Source organism: Danio rerio, chromosome 14 (genome assembly GCF_052040795.2).
Source record: "Danio rerio strain M-AB ecotype USA chromosome 14, GRCz13ab, whole genome shotgun sequence".
NCBI lineage: Eukaryota > Metazoa > Chordata > Actinopteri > Cypriniformes > Danionidae > Danio > Danio rerio.
Genome location: NC_141034.1, coordinates 33,965,118 through 33,982,082, shown reverse-complemented (window position 1 = coordinate 33,982,082; position 16,965 = coordinate 33,965,118). Strand labels below are relative to the sequence as shown.

Sequence of the window (16,965 nt, the reverse complement as noted above, 5' to 3'; positions counted from 1 at the left end):
CCATATGTTTTTGAATCCCTATCATTGTTGTGCATATAGCCACTTGTTATTTTGACCCCCCCCCAACCCCATCTATTGGACATTTAAAGTACTGCACTGTATATATTTGAGTTTTACCTCTGTTTTTTCTGAGGTTGAGAATATTGCACATGCTTATTATTTCTGTGGGTGATTTAAACGTTGAAATATGTCCCTAGGTGCTCTATTTTTTACTAAAGCTCAATTTTTGTAAATATTTAAGGATCATTTGATTATTATCACTTTGATACCACCTGTATTGTGTTGAACAAACCCTTTTTCATGGCTTACAAGTTATGCTGGTGGTGTAAAAAATATGCAAATTTTGCTAATATTCGATTCAAATGGTCTAATAGATTTACCTCATATGCGTATTAATATTTATATGGAAACTATGTACATTTTACTGCTGGTTGAATTGAAAGTAAATGTGAATATATACTTACTTTTCTCCTCTTTGTGGTAGTTTTACAAAAAAGAAAAATACTAAGCAGAACAATTGCCAGTAAAGTCATTAAAGTTACCCAAACTGCTTTCTGCTGTTCTTGCACTGTCTGTTAAACTTTTGGTAAAGCAACAATTGGTTGGGACAGAATAAAAATTATGATTATTATAATTATTATGACTACTTAAATGTCAAAATGCTAATTTAAACAGCCACAGATATATTTCAACAGTTGTATGAAGCAAAAAAACGTGCTGATTTGCATTATCAATGATGAGAGGTAATGCTTAAATTATGAACATCACGTCTGTTGTCCTAAGATGCATCACTTATGTCACTTTTTTTTCTGCTTTAATGTTAAATCGACTATCCTATGTATTGTCAGTCACTGAAATGGCCCCCCCACCAATTTGAGTTTAACACCCCTGCTCTAAAAAGACCCTTTTGTGTAATGTAAAAGTTCTATGGAGGTTTGAGATTTTGCACTGAAACTTGTTTGATGTTTGAAGGCTTGTATTGTAAAGATTGTGACTCAGTGATTGTGTTGTTGTTTCCACTTTACAAATCAGTACAGACAGTTATTGTGGACTAAAAAATATTAATTGCACATATTGTTCCTTGTAGCTCATGCCTTTAGTCTTAGGCCTGTTTCCCACATATTGCATCTGTGGAGCCTTTTTAATACCTGAAATGACTGCAAAAAGCTTTTACAAAGACAGCATTTCTGCTACGCTGTATTAATCCTTACGAAATGGTATCCAAACCCAAACTCTAGCTATGAAACGTCCTAAATCATCTAGAATCAATCAGATTTACTGAACAGAAAGTGCTGTTTTCGTGCTGTGATTTTCTAGGTGTTATTTTCTCATAAACTACCACATTCATCTATCCTCTTGTCACTTTCATTATCTTTTCTATCAGTTCTCATATTTTCCCAGTGTATCATTACTATCACTTTCTGTTTTTCCCTCTCTCCTTCTTTCCCTTAAGCCGTCATCTACGCGTAACCTCCACAACTCTCCATCCCCAACTATCCGTCCACTCTCCTCATCTTCTCCCAGTCCACAGAGAGCTGCACACCTTCAAGCCATCACCAGCGAGTGGTTGGCTCTCACTCTGGGTCTGTCCCCTTCAGGAACCCCTGCCCCCACACCTCCTCCCTTCCCTTCCAATTTCCAGCCATACTATGAAGCGTTTGACTCTGGCATCTCGCCATCTCCCGCCTCCTCCACACTGGGCCGCTCTCCAACACTCACTCCTCGCGTCTCCACACCTGCACTCAAAGAGGGCCACTTCATTCCCATCTCCTCCCCAAAGTCCTACATGTCCCCTGATCCCAGCCCGTCACCTCAACCCTACCTAACCTCCGCCTCCTTCACTCCTTCACCCACTTCACCCACATTTGACTCCAGGTCTGGCAGTGTCATAGAAATTCTGTCCAGTCACAAAGCAGATTTGCCTGTGAAGGAACTGCAGTTGTTCTCAGATCCCAAAGACAGATACAAGCCAGGCGAGACAGACTCCCCTAAATTGGGCAGCCCTATTGACTTAGTTGTTTTTGAAGGTCAAAAATCTCCATTGGATATTCTGCCACCAAAAGACCTAGAGGATGATCTGTGTGAGGAGCTAGTGTCGATTATAAAGGCCAGCCAATCAAAGGGTGCATTCTTAGAAGAGGAGGATTTGTATCACCAAGAACCAGATACTGTGGAAAAGCTACCCAGACTCTTCATTGAGGAGGAGCAGAATGAAGACAACAGCTTCTTAAATAAAACCCTGCCATCAAATACATTCACTCCACTCCAACTTGCCCATAGTGAGGGTTCAGATATTGAGGTAGAGCTTGCTGTTTGGTAATGCCCCTAAACTGAAAAGTGAAAGTAAATTTCCTTACAGGAGAAGTGTGTCATTTTTGTCTTTTTTTGTTTTAAAACCCATGAGTTAAAGGTTTAGTTCACTCAAAAATGAAATGCGTTATTACCCTCATGTTTTTCCAATTCTCTATGACCTTCATTCATCTTCAGAACACAAATTAAGATATTTTAGATAAAAACCAAGAGCTCTCTCCTCCTCTATATGCAAAAATGGTCCATAGATGTCTAAAATCCAGAAGATACAGTAACAAAACCTTTTCAAAAGGTAAACCTTTGTACTTTGCAGCTGCACATTAGTACCTAAAAGGTACAATTTTGAATTTTAAATTTTACCTTTAAAGGCTGATTTATTCTTCTGCGTCAAGCGCACACGTATGCTACGGCGCAGCCTACGTGTTGACGCATAGTCCTACGCCGTGGTTGTCGTGGCTGTGCACCTCTCAAAAATTGTAACTACACGTCACAGCGAAGCGTAGCGCAAGCTCAGTGATTGGTCAGCTTGGTAGAGCTGACGAGTCTGGGCGGCACCGAGAGCCGCGCGAGCCCGATAGAGCAATTGTTTACAAGTGTGGAGTGTCGTGAAGGAGCTCCGAATGGAAAGTTTTGTTCTGTGTTTACCTCATGATAAAAATTGTTGCACGTCCGCCGGTTCCTGCCTCAAAATGAGCGAGTTTGAGCCACTTGTACATTCAGGAAGCGTTCAGTAAAAACAAAACAGAAGCGAAGAAACTTGACACAGAGGAACATTAACACCTTACTACCCACTAACGTTTTGGAAGTGTTAATGCAGACCAACAGAGACAGCGCGCAGAAGTATAAATGCACAGATACACGCGTTGCATGCGCCGTGGGTTACGCCGGTCACTTGACGCAGAAGTATAACCAGGCTTAAGACAAAAGTTTCAAAGTGAGGGTTGAGACCCCTCGGAGGGTTGCTGGATAATGAGCAGGGGTCGCTTGGTGAGATCCAAAAATCTAATTAATTGGCTGAAAAGTTTAGGAACCTCTGCTTTAAGGTACTATGAGGTAAAGACTTGTATTTTTTTATGAAAATGTACTTTTAAGAACCTGTTATAAACAAAGAAGTAATTTTGAAAAAGTTACCACCCCAGATACAGATTTTGTATCTTTATTTCCTATATCAGTGGTTCAACTGTTATCATACAAAACTCAAAGAAAACATGTGCACCAACTAAACTGAAAAAAAAGTGTATTCTTTTCCGTGAAAGGACAGGGTGTGCGTTTACGATGGGCAATACAATGCATGGCTATTAGAATCAGCAGTGCAACATGCAAGCATTGTATTGCCCGTAGTAAACATAGCACCCTAACCAGACTTTGACAGCATAGGTGTCAAAAAAAAAAATTTGTTTTTATAAATTTAATTGCACATAAAATGTTCCTGGAACTTTGAATGATTACAGTTCTGAAGTCAACTGGAATGATTTGAAAGTGTTTTTGATTTTTCTGGAATTTAAATATCTCAGGACTGTTGTTGTCCATGGAGGAGAGGGATCTTGGATTTATTCTAAAACATTGTGTGTTCTGAAAATGAATAAAGGTCTCAGGGTATTAGAACGACATTAGGGTGAGTTTTGAAAAGAATTTCCTTTTTTGGATGAACCAACCCTTTAATGGGACTGTTTACACACAAAACATCCTCAGGCCTTCCAAGATGTAGGTGACTTTTTTTAAGACCAGATTTTATGTGCAGTTAATTTTATAAAAATAACTTTTTTTTTACCTATGCCTTCCAAGTCTGGTTAGGGTGCTATGCATACACTGTTATTTGACAAGACACTTATTATTTAAGTAAAAAAAGTGTTCATTTTGTTCTGCCCACATATGCTTTTTTGACTAAAAGTGGCAGTAGCCATTATATCGTATTTTATGAATCACCATGACCACTGGCCCAGCTAAAAATAATCTTTATCATCTAAAGAAAACAACAACAACAACAACAACATATTGAATGGCCTGAGAATGAGTAAATTGAAGCAAAATCTCAATTTTTCAGTTCAATTTGGGTGAACTGTTCCTTTAAAATAAATGTTTTGTGCAAACGCTAACACGGAATGCTTATTATTGTTTCCAGTGGCCATTAAGTTTGCATTTTTGTTTGTTAAACTGCACCAAAAAAATAAATAAATCACACACTTCGCCTGTAGATCCTGAAGCATTTGTAGAGCATGATGAACGTGCCTTTAGCATGTATAACTGTTTTCATCTCCACATCAGCAGGGTGAAGTTTCCCAGAATGCCTCTCCTCGTCTCTCCCCTCTGTCCTCACAGATGTCATTGCCATTCACATCTGCTAAATACTCCCCCACTTCCCCATGCTCCACCCCACCATTGCCTGGGGTTTCACAGTCACCCCCTCACTTGGCAAAACTGTTCCCTCGGCAGGACCTCCGCTCCCCAAAGGTCAAGGTAAAGACAAGGTGCTTGTTAGTGACTGTACTAGTGCTCACCATCTTCCCCTTCCCCTTAATCCCACCACTCCATAATACATACACTAACATTCTCTATTAAAGCGACCTATATAACGTAAATACATTATTGTTACGGCATGCATTTCCATGAAAGATTTATTGCACCATAGTGTGCTTGCTACATACATGAAACACTGTAGTTCACACTGTATGTCTGACTTACGGTAAATTATTACTGTTATATGGGGAGGTAGAATCATTAATTATTAGTAAGTCATAGACATATTTAAATCACCCCCATACACTACTCACAATCCCAGGATACTTTAAATTACCTTTGTAGACTTTTGCTTGTTAGCTCTGTCCACTGGCATGGAAAAAAACAACTCTCATAACAGATGATTGGACAACTTGGTAAATACATTAAGACTTAAAAGAAGCTAATAATTTGCTCCAATCAAGGAATATTCACTTACTCATGTTAAATATCCCCCCCCCCCCCCCCCCCAATGTATACACTACCTCAGAAGTACTCAAAAGATGTGGTTGGTATTATTTAAATAATGTTGTAAAAAGACGTCTCTTATGATCCCGATAGCTGCATGTATTTTAAAGTAAAAACTGTAATATTGTTAGATGTGTAAAATATGCAGATAGCTTATTAGAAGATTTTTCTAAATGTTATGTACTCCAGTAATAGCAAAGCTGAATTTCCAGCAACCATTACTGTATGATTTTTTGTGTCAAATAAGGATTTAGAAAATATTCTAATATGCTAATTTGATGCTTAAAAGCATGTATAAATGCAAACTCCAACTACATTCTGTCCTCTCTTCACCCTGTGAGTACTTAATAATGTTTTGTATACACACACACACACACACACACACTGAGCAGAGAGTTGGTGACAAATGCATTCATATTCATCCCTGAAAAATGCAAACACATTTTTTTGTGTGTGTGTTTGTGTTCATACACAAACACAAGGCTTGTGTTCATAGTTGAAGTCAGAATTATTAGAGTAATTTATTTGAATTTGTTTTCTTTTTTTAAATATTTTTCAAATGATGTTTCACAGAGCAAGGAAATTTTCAAAGTTTGTCTGGTAATATGTTTTCTTCTGGAGAAAGTCTTATTTGTTTTACTTCAGCTGGAATAAAAGCAGTTTTAATTTTTAAACACCATTTTAAGGTCAAAATTATTAGACCTTTTAAGCTATATTTTTTTCAATAGTCTACAGAACAAGCCATCATTATACAATAACTTGCCTAATTACCCTAACCTGCCTAGTTGCCCTAATTAACCTAGTTAAGCCTTTAAATGTCACTTTAAGCTGTCTAGAAGTGTCTTGAAAAATATCTCGTCAAATATTATTTACTGTCATCATGGCTAAGATATAATAAATCAGTTATTAGAAATGAGTTATTAAAACTATTATGTTTAGAAATGTGTTGAAAAAATCTACTCTCCGTTAAACAGAAACTAGGAAAAAATAAACAGTGGGCTAATAATTCAGGGGGGCTAATAATTCTGACTTTAACTGTATATAATAATAATTCTGACTTTAACTGTATATAATAATAATAATAATAATAATAATAATAATTCTACAAAATATGTATGACTAGTCGTTAATGACATGTATGTTAATGTGTATATGCATGATGCAATATACACAATTACAGGTAACAAGGTATCTTTAAGTAAGACTAAAATGTCACAAGCCACATCTGCTGCCTTTAAAAACTCAATTCAGTGTTGCTATGAGCCAGCTTCAAAAACATAAAAAAAACAAGTGGACTTAGATGCCACACATTTTAAGCATAAGTTAAAGGTGCTGTATGGAAGTTTTTGACTTTTCTAAAGCATAAAAATGCTATATGTTTGTAGATATTTAGGAAACATGCTAAGTGAACATTCTTGTTCATCTGAAAAACAATGCTGAAGTCAGATATTCTGCTTTAAAAATGTCTGTTATGCGCCAGAACGGCTGTCTTTGTTTTGGTTCTTTTAACCCGCCGAATGCTACTTTAGCCAATTATATTTCAGCCCCCCGGGTTGCCTTGCTGGAAAACTGCATATTTAATTCATTCATTCAGAAGGCTCTTAAAGCATAGGTCTGTTACAGAAATAAATTTCAATAAAATTAATTAGCAAAAAATATAAATATTATGAGCGTAAATGTTAGGTGAGCAGAATACATTGTAATCCTGTGTCCTAATAGCATGCTGTGTGACAAGATACGTAGTGATAAGTAATTTGACTGCACCAGAGGAAACACAACAGCTGTATTCAGTTGCTTTTATATAGAACATGATTTAAATCGGCCTTTAGGCTCTATAGTCAGAATCGCTACTTTTGGTTCTCAATCTGGCAACCTGCGCTTGCGTTTGTTTTGATCCAGGAATGCAATACCTAGTTCAACCACTGGGTATCAAACTTACATGCTGCACCTTTAAACATGACGTGACAATCATGGCGATCACTGTATTGTTAATTTGGTCAAAAAAGAGCAGATACATGGGTAACATTGTTTCAGTTATCACAATTCAAGAGTGAGTCCATACACACCCACAAAATAATTAAAAATATGATCATTTTCATGTAATTTAGGGGATTATGGGAAAAAAATACTGTTTTGCTTAATGTTTTTTGCAGCACAGAGAAAGTCTTTACTGTTCATTTTAATCGATTTTATGCATTGTTGCTAATTAAAATCTGTCTGACCCCAAACTTCTAAACAACAGTGTGTATTTTTGCAAATTGTTTTTTTTAATGACTACTCATGTCAGCTTCTCCTGGTTCTTTCAGCCTGTGTTAAGGCGTGATGTTGTGGTTGTTGGTAAACCCCCTCGTAGCCCTGTGATGTCTAGGAGGTCCTGCGGATCACCTGTTAGAGGTCAAAACTTTTCGCCATCTAATAGGGTAGGGAGTATGTGCAACCTGTGTGGCAATGGCACATCTGACCAAAGGGAAACTCAGTTTTCTCTCCTTTTTCAATGCATAATGACATTGATTGATTTAATTTGCTGCTGTACCTAAATGTAATGATGTTCGGAATGATACAGTAATCTTTTTTTTTTTTCTCAGTGTATGGTCACATGATGCGCAGTATCATTCTATCAATACAATGTTAATTCATGAACGAGGGATACTCTTAAAGGGATAGTTTACCCAAAAATAAAACTTTTGTCATTATTTATGCACCCATCCCTTTTCAACAAACTTTCTTTCGTATACTGAACACAAATTTTGAAAAAAAGTGCAGACCGTTATAGTCATTGACTATATTTGTTTGTTTCTATGGATGTCAATGGTTCTGGTTTACAACATTTTTCAAAATAGCTTATTTTGTGTTCAACAGAAGAAAAAAAGCTCAAACAGGTTTGGCACCACTTAACTGTAAAAAAATAAGCAGTAAAAGATTTATTTTTGGGTGAACTATGACTTTAACACCAAGGTCTTGTCTATCTGAGCGTTTGTGCATTAAGTGGTGAAGAAATTAACATTTAATTCTTAATATGTCTGTAGATTGATAACATTTTGCATGCTGAAAGTGGTTTTTCTGCATGTCTACGGTGTGTTTTGTGGCTCAAGATTGGCGTGTTTTTAGCAATGCATTGAGAGTGTTTGGGTTGTCTGGAATTTTTTCCTGGGAATGTCCCAATGATCTTTCCTGTGTACGCAGCTTAAACAAGGTGTACTCCCCAGGGCCAGGCAAGCGGCCTTTTCCCCACATTTTCTTCCGAGCAAGGGGAGTACAGTCCTCGGTTTCAGTACTTAAGGCATTTTTCAACTCTTTCTAAGTCCAAAGATCAAACATATTTCAGAAAATATGTTGTTTGATGGCTTAGAAAGCAAGATTTTGAGCCCCCGGTAGTCCTGGATCTCACGCGTGTTTGAATAAAGTGCAGTTTCTTTTTGTTTTAATCTGTGTTTAATCTACGTTTAGACAGGTTTGGTCATTAACATAGTTCAGATACACACAGCTGATCCAGGTCTGGCCTCAGGCTTCGCATTAATGAGCACAGTGGAAGTCTGGCTGTTCTCACTATCAGATACAGCAGAACGAGAGACGGAAACATTTAAATGTCCTTTCCTCTTTTCTCTTTTTCAGTCCCAAAGACAAGCATATGCTTGTGATCCACTTCAAGGTGGAGGGGAACCGTGAGTATCTCAAGTCTTCTTCTACAGTAGTCAACATTTAAAGTGGTTCAAAACTTTTTAACATGATTCTCCTAAAATGTTCCAAAAAAAAACTATTCTCATATTAAGAACATTTTATTTTTAAACTTTTTGATCAACTTCAAATGTTGACTACTGTATATGCACATTAACAACCTATAAAGTTCATGTAGAAAATTTGGTCAGCTTTAAAAGCCCCAATTCTATCGCTTCATCTTGCAGATTTCAAGCACTGTATAACTACATGCCACGGAATGAAGATGAGCTGGAGCTGAAGGAAGGTGATGTTGTTGATGTCATGGAGAAGTGTGATGATGGATGGTTTGTGGGTAAGTCTGTGAATTCTATTTTCATCCCGTTGCTTGCCAGTATTCAAGGAGCATTTCAGTGATGTTCTTTAATTTGCCACTAAGTGGCGCTGCTGTTCAACTAAAAATGATCTTTAAAACTGGTGCTAATGTTCAAGGGGCAAATGTTCAAGGGGCAATGACAAAAGTTTGGAATAATTACATTAGATTTTTCCGTTAATGATTATAAAAAAAACAAAAAACGCATTTATTTAATAAAAAAGCAGTAGTTTAAAATATTATTACAGTTTACAATACTTATTTGGTTTAATATATTTGACAATGTAATTTAATCCAGAGATTTTCAGGAACCATTACTCAAATATTCATTGTCACACTCATGGCCACTTTATTAGGTACACCTTACTAGTACCGGGTTGGACCCCCTTTTGCCTTCAGAAATGACTTAATACTTCGTGGTATAGATTCAACAAGGTTATGGAAAATTATATAGAGATTTTGGTCCATATTGACATGATAGCATCTCAGTTGCTGCAGTCGGCTGCACATTCATGATGCAAATTACCCGTTTCACCACATCACAAGGTGCTCTATTGGATTGAGGTCTGGTGACTGTGGAGGCCATCTGAGTACAGCAAACTCATTGTCATGTTCAAGAAACCAGTCTGAAATATTTTTACATTTTATGACATGGCACATTATCCAGTCTGGCCATTCTCCACTGATCTCTGGTATCAACAAGGCATTTGCATCCTCAGAACTGCCACTCACTAAATATTTTTTCTTTTTCGGATCATTCTCTGTGAACCATAGAGGTGGTTGTGCGTGAAAATCCCTGTAGATCAGCTGTTTCTGAAATACTCAGACCAGCCCTTCTAACACCATGCCACGTTCAAAGTCACTTAAATCACCTTTCTTCCCCATTCTGATGCTCGGTTTGAACTGCAGCAGATCGTCTTGACCATGTCTACATGCCTTAATGCATTGAGTTGCTGCCATGTGATTGGCTTATTAGTGATTTGTGTTAACGAGCAGTTGTACAGGTGTACCTAAAAATAATAAAGTGGCGGGTGAGTGTAGATTAGTCATATAATAATTTATTTAATTGCCTTTGTATTTTACTGATTGATACTTTCAATTTTAATAGTGATAATTTCAAAACTGATTATATAAAAATACCTTAAATAAAAACATTTTATTTTAATGTTTCTTTATATTTTTCTATAATTGTTTTAATATCAGACTTTTAATCATTTCTTTTTTTTTAATTTAACCTAAGATCTCTATATGATTTGAAAACAAAAACAAAAGTTACTGTTTTATAGATGTTTATTCTGTGGTTGAATTAAAAATGACATATACATTTCAGCAAGTTTAATCTGTATCTTTCCTCATACCTTCTGATGTTCATTTATGTTTATATATATATATATATATATATATATATATATATATATATATATATATATATATATTTCTATATCATGTAGTTTAAAGCAGTTAGTCATGCATGATTTATCTGATGTGGCTACAGTAATCCATTTTTCCATATTAAATGCATTTTGAAAGTATAGCACAGCTTTTCCAATTTTATATTTTAGGAACGTCAAGAAGAACCAAGTTTTTTGGAACCTTTCCGGGGAACTATGTGAAGAGGCTATAAATGGACTTAAAACGCACGTCTCTGATGGTCATATACATCTACTGAAGAGAGATGGACAGTTTCGCCTTCAGCAGGACAAGCTCCGGTCATCTTGCTGGACTGATGGAAACTGAAGCCAAACGGCGTCGGAGGGGTTATTGCACCTTGTGTCTAATTTGGTTCATAAATATTTTCATAATTAAATCCTAAAACCACTACGCTTATTAGGAATTTCGGTAAATGCTTTAAAACATTTGGTTGCCTACATTTTTTTTCTCATAGTTGAAAAATCAGCTTGCCTTCTAGTTGGGCAGAAGGATTTCAACATGAGTAATTAAGTGCCCTATTTATATGTTATTTATTGAGAGGCACGCTTTTTTTGTCTTTGGAAGGGTGATTATACAGTAGGTGATGAAGGATCTACTGGTGCCCCTCTGTACACTGATCTGATTTAGATCATATAGATTGAGCAGTATTGCAGTGTCATGTTTGTGTCAGGGAGTGGATATTACAGAAGACCATTCCTGCATGCCAACATGTATCTTTTCAGTATGTAAACCGGTTTCAGGTTGAGAAGAATGACCTCCGGTTTTCTAGGGCTCTATTTTATTTTTCCTCCAGACATTCCTTTGAGCATTTAAAGGATTTTACAGATAAGAGAAAAATATTTTTGATATTTTTCAATCTAAAAAGATGTTGTTTTTTTTGTTGAGAATGCAGTATATCCCTGACAAGAGGCTAAAGTGTGCATGCTAACACTAGTAAACTGACTATTAATACTGCCTATATTAAATACTTATGTTTTGGGTGACCTTGCACATCGCTTTTTTTGGTTTACACACTGTAACCTATTTATGGCCAATAAGAGGAGCACATGATGCTGAATTATTACTGAACTGCAATTGGCAGCCATGTATTTTGTATATCTCGCCTTCCTGATTCTTCAAATTGGTTCAATTTGAGTGAGGAAATGTACGTTTAAAACTATTTTGTTTCTTTGAACATTCAACGTTCTTTTTTTTTCATTATGACATACTTAATATATTGTAAATTGTTCACTTTCTATGTCTTTAATCTGTTCGGCCCAGTGATTACACTTTCATATTCAATTTAAGATATGCAGCCTTTCAATCTTCCTGTGAGACTGTATGACTAACAGTTTTATTCCTGTCGGTAAAGCAAGAAATGTAAATGTGTCACTCAGTAGAAACAGGAACCAATAATATATGTAATCTAGGCAATATAATACCTCATGGAGGGAATTATGCAGTCTCTGTGTTGTCAATGTGCTTAATGTACTGTACCAGTAACATCCTGCGCATGTTGTTTCATATAAAAATCTGCTGATCTCTGCAAACTTATTATTGTACCAGTGTGAGAATTGTTTTAATGCCATGCTGCTCTGGTTTAATATATGTGATGGTGGTACAGAGCAATATTTGTCACCGCCGTCTGATCTGTAGCTACATAGGGACTAGCAGAGATCTTCATTGTGCTTTAGTTAAGAACTGGCACTCAGTCTTCCATTCTGATTGAGCTGAAATTATTGTTCCTGGTGCAGAACTTTACCACATGTGGATATTTGTCACATTTACAAATGCACGATTCAGTTTTTAAATGTTTATAAAGTACAAAACACTGTGATATGTTTGGTCAATTAAACCTAGTATGATTCTGACACAACATTTTGGTGCTAGTGTGGGTGATGGATTCTTATTGGATGAGAATTGACTATTGCTTTAGTATCATTGGTTAAGAACAGACAAGCTGGTGCATAACTGATTACAGCGCTCAGCGAATCTCTTTTAAATTCATATTTTTAATAGGAAGTTATACAATATTATATTTGTGCATAAACATTAGATTAGTCAGTACTGAAGCCAAATCTGGAGCTAATCTAGCAAAATAACTTACGATAATGGTCCAAAAACTAGTACAAAACGAATTTATATGTTATAGAAAAATAGTAAATACAAATTTAAAAAAGAGAAAAAACTGAGAAGCAATTTTTTTTTTTTAATGTAATTGAATTTTTTTAGGTTGTGATTTTTTTTGCAATAATTTGCCTGAATTTAGTTGTATTTATTGAATCTTTCAATTTCTTAATATGTTTGGTGACTAAAATATTATTTTAATAAACATGTTTAATAAATCTGTTATGTTTAAATGCATCAAAACACTGCTTATATTCACTGAGAAAGAGATACAAATAATCATTTTCAAAATGAGGTGTGCAATTATGCTGAGCACTGTAAATAAAAATAGGAGAGGTTATAGCAACATGTCAACCTATTCATTAATAAATATTTAATTAGACTCCAAAAAAATTAACAATTTAGTCTTTCTTCTGCTGTTTGTTTCTTTGTGGAATAGTGCATAAATAAAGTCATATATTTTCATCCAGGACTATCGTTTGCATCTGAATGTATTTTCAGTTAGATTCCTAACTACAGTATAGTAGTATATAGCCTCAAACTGTTTAGCAAAATATGAATCTCGCAGTCGGCGACACAGTGGTGCAGTAGGTAGTGCTGTCGCCTCAAAGCAAGAATGTTGCTGGGTCAGCTGGCATTTCTGTGTGGAGTTCTCCCTACGTTTGCGTGGGTTTCCTCTGAGTGCTCCGGTTTCCCCCACAGTCCAAAGATATATGGTACAGGTGAATTGGGTAGGCTAAATTGTCTATAGTGGATGAATGTGAATGGGAGTGTGTTGATGTTTCCCAGGGATGGGTTGTGGCTGGATGGGCATCCGCTGCGTAAAAACGTGCTGGATAAGTTGTCGGTTCATTCTACTGTGGCGACCCCAGATTAATAAAGAGACTAAGCCGAAAAGAAAATGAATTAATAAATCTCACAGTGCTCTCGTGCATTACTCAGCACTGACCAATCAGGTTAAAGTAGGCAGGGTTTTTTACGGTTTACAGCGGCAAAGCATGCATTCTAATGTGAAGCTTCAGTTTATTTTTGAAAGATAGTGAGAAAAGTTTGAAGTATTCAACTGTTTAAATCACAGAACTGTTCAATTATATTCAGAATTTAGAATCTATAATGTACAGGAAGTGCAAATGATTTTTTCCCATCAGATTTTACAGTTTTATTTGTATTATATTATTCATACATATGCTAAGCAAATTTTAAACATTTTAAAACCTTGGCCAAATATAAAAAGATTGAATGTGTGCAATATTCAAATATTATACACCCCTGCTTCCCTGCATGCTGTCTTACTGGGTTTTATTATGGGGGATTTCATTTAAATATGTGATAAAGATAATACTTTAACTCTTTGTTCATAAAAATAAACCACACAAACTCGCAGCCAAAACTTACTTATTAGATGTTTAGATTTAAAAATATGTTAGGTTTTTCAGTTCTTCTACTGTATGTGTAACTGTCAACAAAACTGTCACCTGTGCAAATCAAACTTGCTTAAGGTGGGATAAACTAACCTAACCTAATATTAAACTGACTATTAATACTGCCTAAATACTTGTGTTTTGGGTGACCTTGCACATCATTTTTGATTCACACACGGTAATCTGACAAATAAGAGGAGCACAAGATAAATATTATTTGCAAATACAACCCTGGTTCCCTTGAGGTTTTACAATAGGAGATTTCAATTAAAAATCTGTGTTAAACATAATACTTTAATTCTTTGTTCCTAAAAAACAAAAACAAAAAAAACAACAGACTTGCAGCAAAAACGTAGCAACTTATCAGACACATTTGTTGTATAAAATATCCATGTATCCATATCGTATTTTTGATATGGGTGTATAATTTATGTTCTAGAGCAAAACCTTACAAGTTATGTTAACTACTAATAAAAACATCTACAACATTGTAAAACCCATAGGAAATGTACTTCCGGGATCTTACATCCCTCCTGCACCACTCCTGCCTTTCACTGAGAAATATTTGCCTTTAATATTGATATGATGGACATCAGTATTCCATGATCTATTAATAAAGTGGTTACCCCACTCTGACACCATTTGGGTGACATGGGTTGGCTCTTTTCATCTTCTATGTTTATTTCTATAATGCTTTTACAATTTTGGTAGAATGGGAGATTCTCATCATGGATGTGCAGCTGATAAATCTGCAGCAACTGCATGATGCTATCATGTCAATATGGAGCAAAATCTCTGAGGAATATTTCTAGTACCCTGTTGAATAAATGCCACAAAGGTTTAAGGCAGTTTAATAGGCAAAAATGGGCCCAAAGTGGTACTAGTAAGATGTACCTAATAAAGTGGCCAGTGAGAATACACTCAAATGTAATAATAAATGCATTTAAACCTATGCTATGACTTTGATAATCTGGTTACTTATGTTTTTATGTTTTGGCTTGCAGCAGATTTGCATGGCCAGTACTTTTGTAGCCAAAAGTAAAAAAATATATATTTATGTTCCTAGACCAGAATTATATCTAACATTTGATTGGCAATACTGTTTGATTCAAGACATGGTTAAGGCTTTGAATTCAGTTATAGTAATCGTGCCATCCTGAACGTCATCTTTCTGCAAGCAATCCAGTCCCTGCAGACCGTCCAGTCTATAAACAGCCACATCGTGTCCTGGAGTTGTCCCTCCTGCTACCATGGGAACACAGTAAACAGAGGGTCAGTGGAGAGCCGCTTTGAGTTTCTGTCCCAGAGAAACAATCAGAGCCATCCAGCTCACTTGCAGGAGGCTGGTATTTTGTCTAGACTCTGCTTTCCCCCCAGTTGTTTTTAATGGAGCATATTCTCACGTGCTCTCTTAAACAAACTGATAAATATATCTGGGAATACAGCTCAAACCCTAGTTAAAGAGATAGGTCAATCAAAAAATGAAAATGTACTCACCCCCAAGAGCTTAAAAAATGTTTTGTTGTACACGACGAGAAATTTGGAAGAATTCTGGAAATTATTATCCATTGACTTTTACTGTATACTTGGAAAAAGGTACTATGGAAGCAAATGGTTACAGGATTGCAACATTCTTCTAAATATCTTCTTTTATGTTCCTTCAACAGAAAGAAACTCAAACTGGTTTGGAACAAGTAAAGTTTAAGTTTGAGTAAACGATGACAGAATTTTCATTTTTGGGCGAACTGCCCCTTTTAAGACTTACAATATGATAATCCATTTCTCACACCAAGCCCCTTCATTTTTGAAAGAGCATATGGCTGAGTAAATGACCGAATTTACTAGTGGGCTACATAATGTGACAGCTTGGGATAGAGAAGGATTTTCTGGTTTTAAGGTTTGCTAGGGTTGATGCATCTCGGGCTGTGACAAACCGCTCTTCCCTGGCACCACCAAACAAGGAGCTGTTCAAGCCAACAATACAAGTGCTCTCAAGCTAGAATGTTTGGCCTTCAAATAAAGAGCACACTCCAGTGCCATGTACAACACAAAACGGGCCATGCTGTGTGGTTACCGAGACTCTACTTTAGGAAAAAAGCCTCATGTGAATCTTACTAGCTCTTTCCATTGACTGTATTTTACATATTCGCGGGATGGCAGCCAGGGAATCATTTTGACCAGACGTAATCAAACACTGAAACTGTTTTGAACGTCCACTGACATCTGAAAGCTGTTGTGATCAGATGTTCAAACATTGTACCTGTTTTAAATCTTCATAATGTTAAATCTGGGTTATGGCTTCATAACATTCTCTGTAGGTCACTCTGAGCTTTAAACTGGAGAGCTTATTAAAATAAGAAGAAATGACAGTGTTCAGCAATGATTTAATACAGCTAAAATAGTTATGAGTGAAAGACATGGTAAAGTTATAAATGGCCACATCTGCTTTTTTGTGTATGGATAATGGATAAAAAGTGTTTTGTTTCATACAGATCCCAGCCAAAGCATGTTAAACAAAAGATTAGAAAAAAAAAATCGTGCAAACATGACACTGAAAATGACCTTATTACAAAGTTTAAAGGGTCATTCAGTCAAAAAATGTTTAATAAAAATGACAAAAACACATACATGAGACATGCATGACAATTGCAGGTACATCACTCTGGCTCATTTTTTAGAGCCCCTATTTTTCATTATAAAAGGTCA

General features: G+C 36.1%; 2 protein-coding genes across 64 annotated transcripts in view; one reads left to right on the top strand and one right to left on the bottom strand.

Annotated features, from left to right (window-relative positions):
* Positions 1–13,310, top strand: part of sorbs2b (sorbin and SH3 domain containing 2b) — a 100,278-nt gene extending 86,968 nt beyond the window's left edge. For 23 of the 50 annotated variants that reach the window (XM_087281587.1, XM_087281601.1, XM_087281576.1 and 20 more), the window contains 6 exons: positions 1,454–2,299; positions 4,576–4,767; positions 7,581–7,694; positions 8,887–8,936; positions 9,177–9,283; positions 10,864–13,310. In XM_087281587.1, the coding sequence (XP_087137713.1) occupies positions 1,454–2,299; positions 4,576–4,767; positions 7,581–7,694; positions 8,887–8,936; positions 9,177–9,283; positions 10,864–10,925 (1,371 nt within the window). In that variant the 3' untranslated portion in view covers positions 10,926–13,310. Of the gene's footprint in view, positions 1–1,453; positions 2,300–4,575; positions 4,779–7,580; positions 7,695–8,457; positions 8,533–8,886; positions 8,937–9,176; positions 9,284–10,863 lie in introns of all 50 variants that reach the window. The other 27 variants (XR_015507544.1, XR_015507537.1, XR_015507543.1 and 24 more) reach the window with 17 other exon arrangements.
* Positions 1–16,965, bottom strand: part of cfap96 (cilia and flagella associated protein 96) — a 55,715-nt gene that overhangs the window by 11,439 nt on the left and 27,311 nt on the right. For 6 of the 14 annotated variants that reach the window (XM_087280819.1, XM_087280836.1, XM_087280815.1 and 3 more), the window contains one exon: positions 12,961–15,501. The exons of 4 other annotated variants lie outside the window; for them this stretch is intronic. The gene's annotated coding sequence lies outside the window, so the exon portion shown is untranslated. Of the gene's footprint in view, positions 1–12,960; positions 15,505–16,965 lie in introns of those variants that run through there. 4 more of the 14 variants (XM_087280820.1, XM_087280838.1, XM_087280824.1 and 1 more) reach the window with 2 other exon arrangements.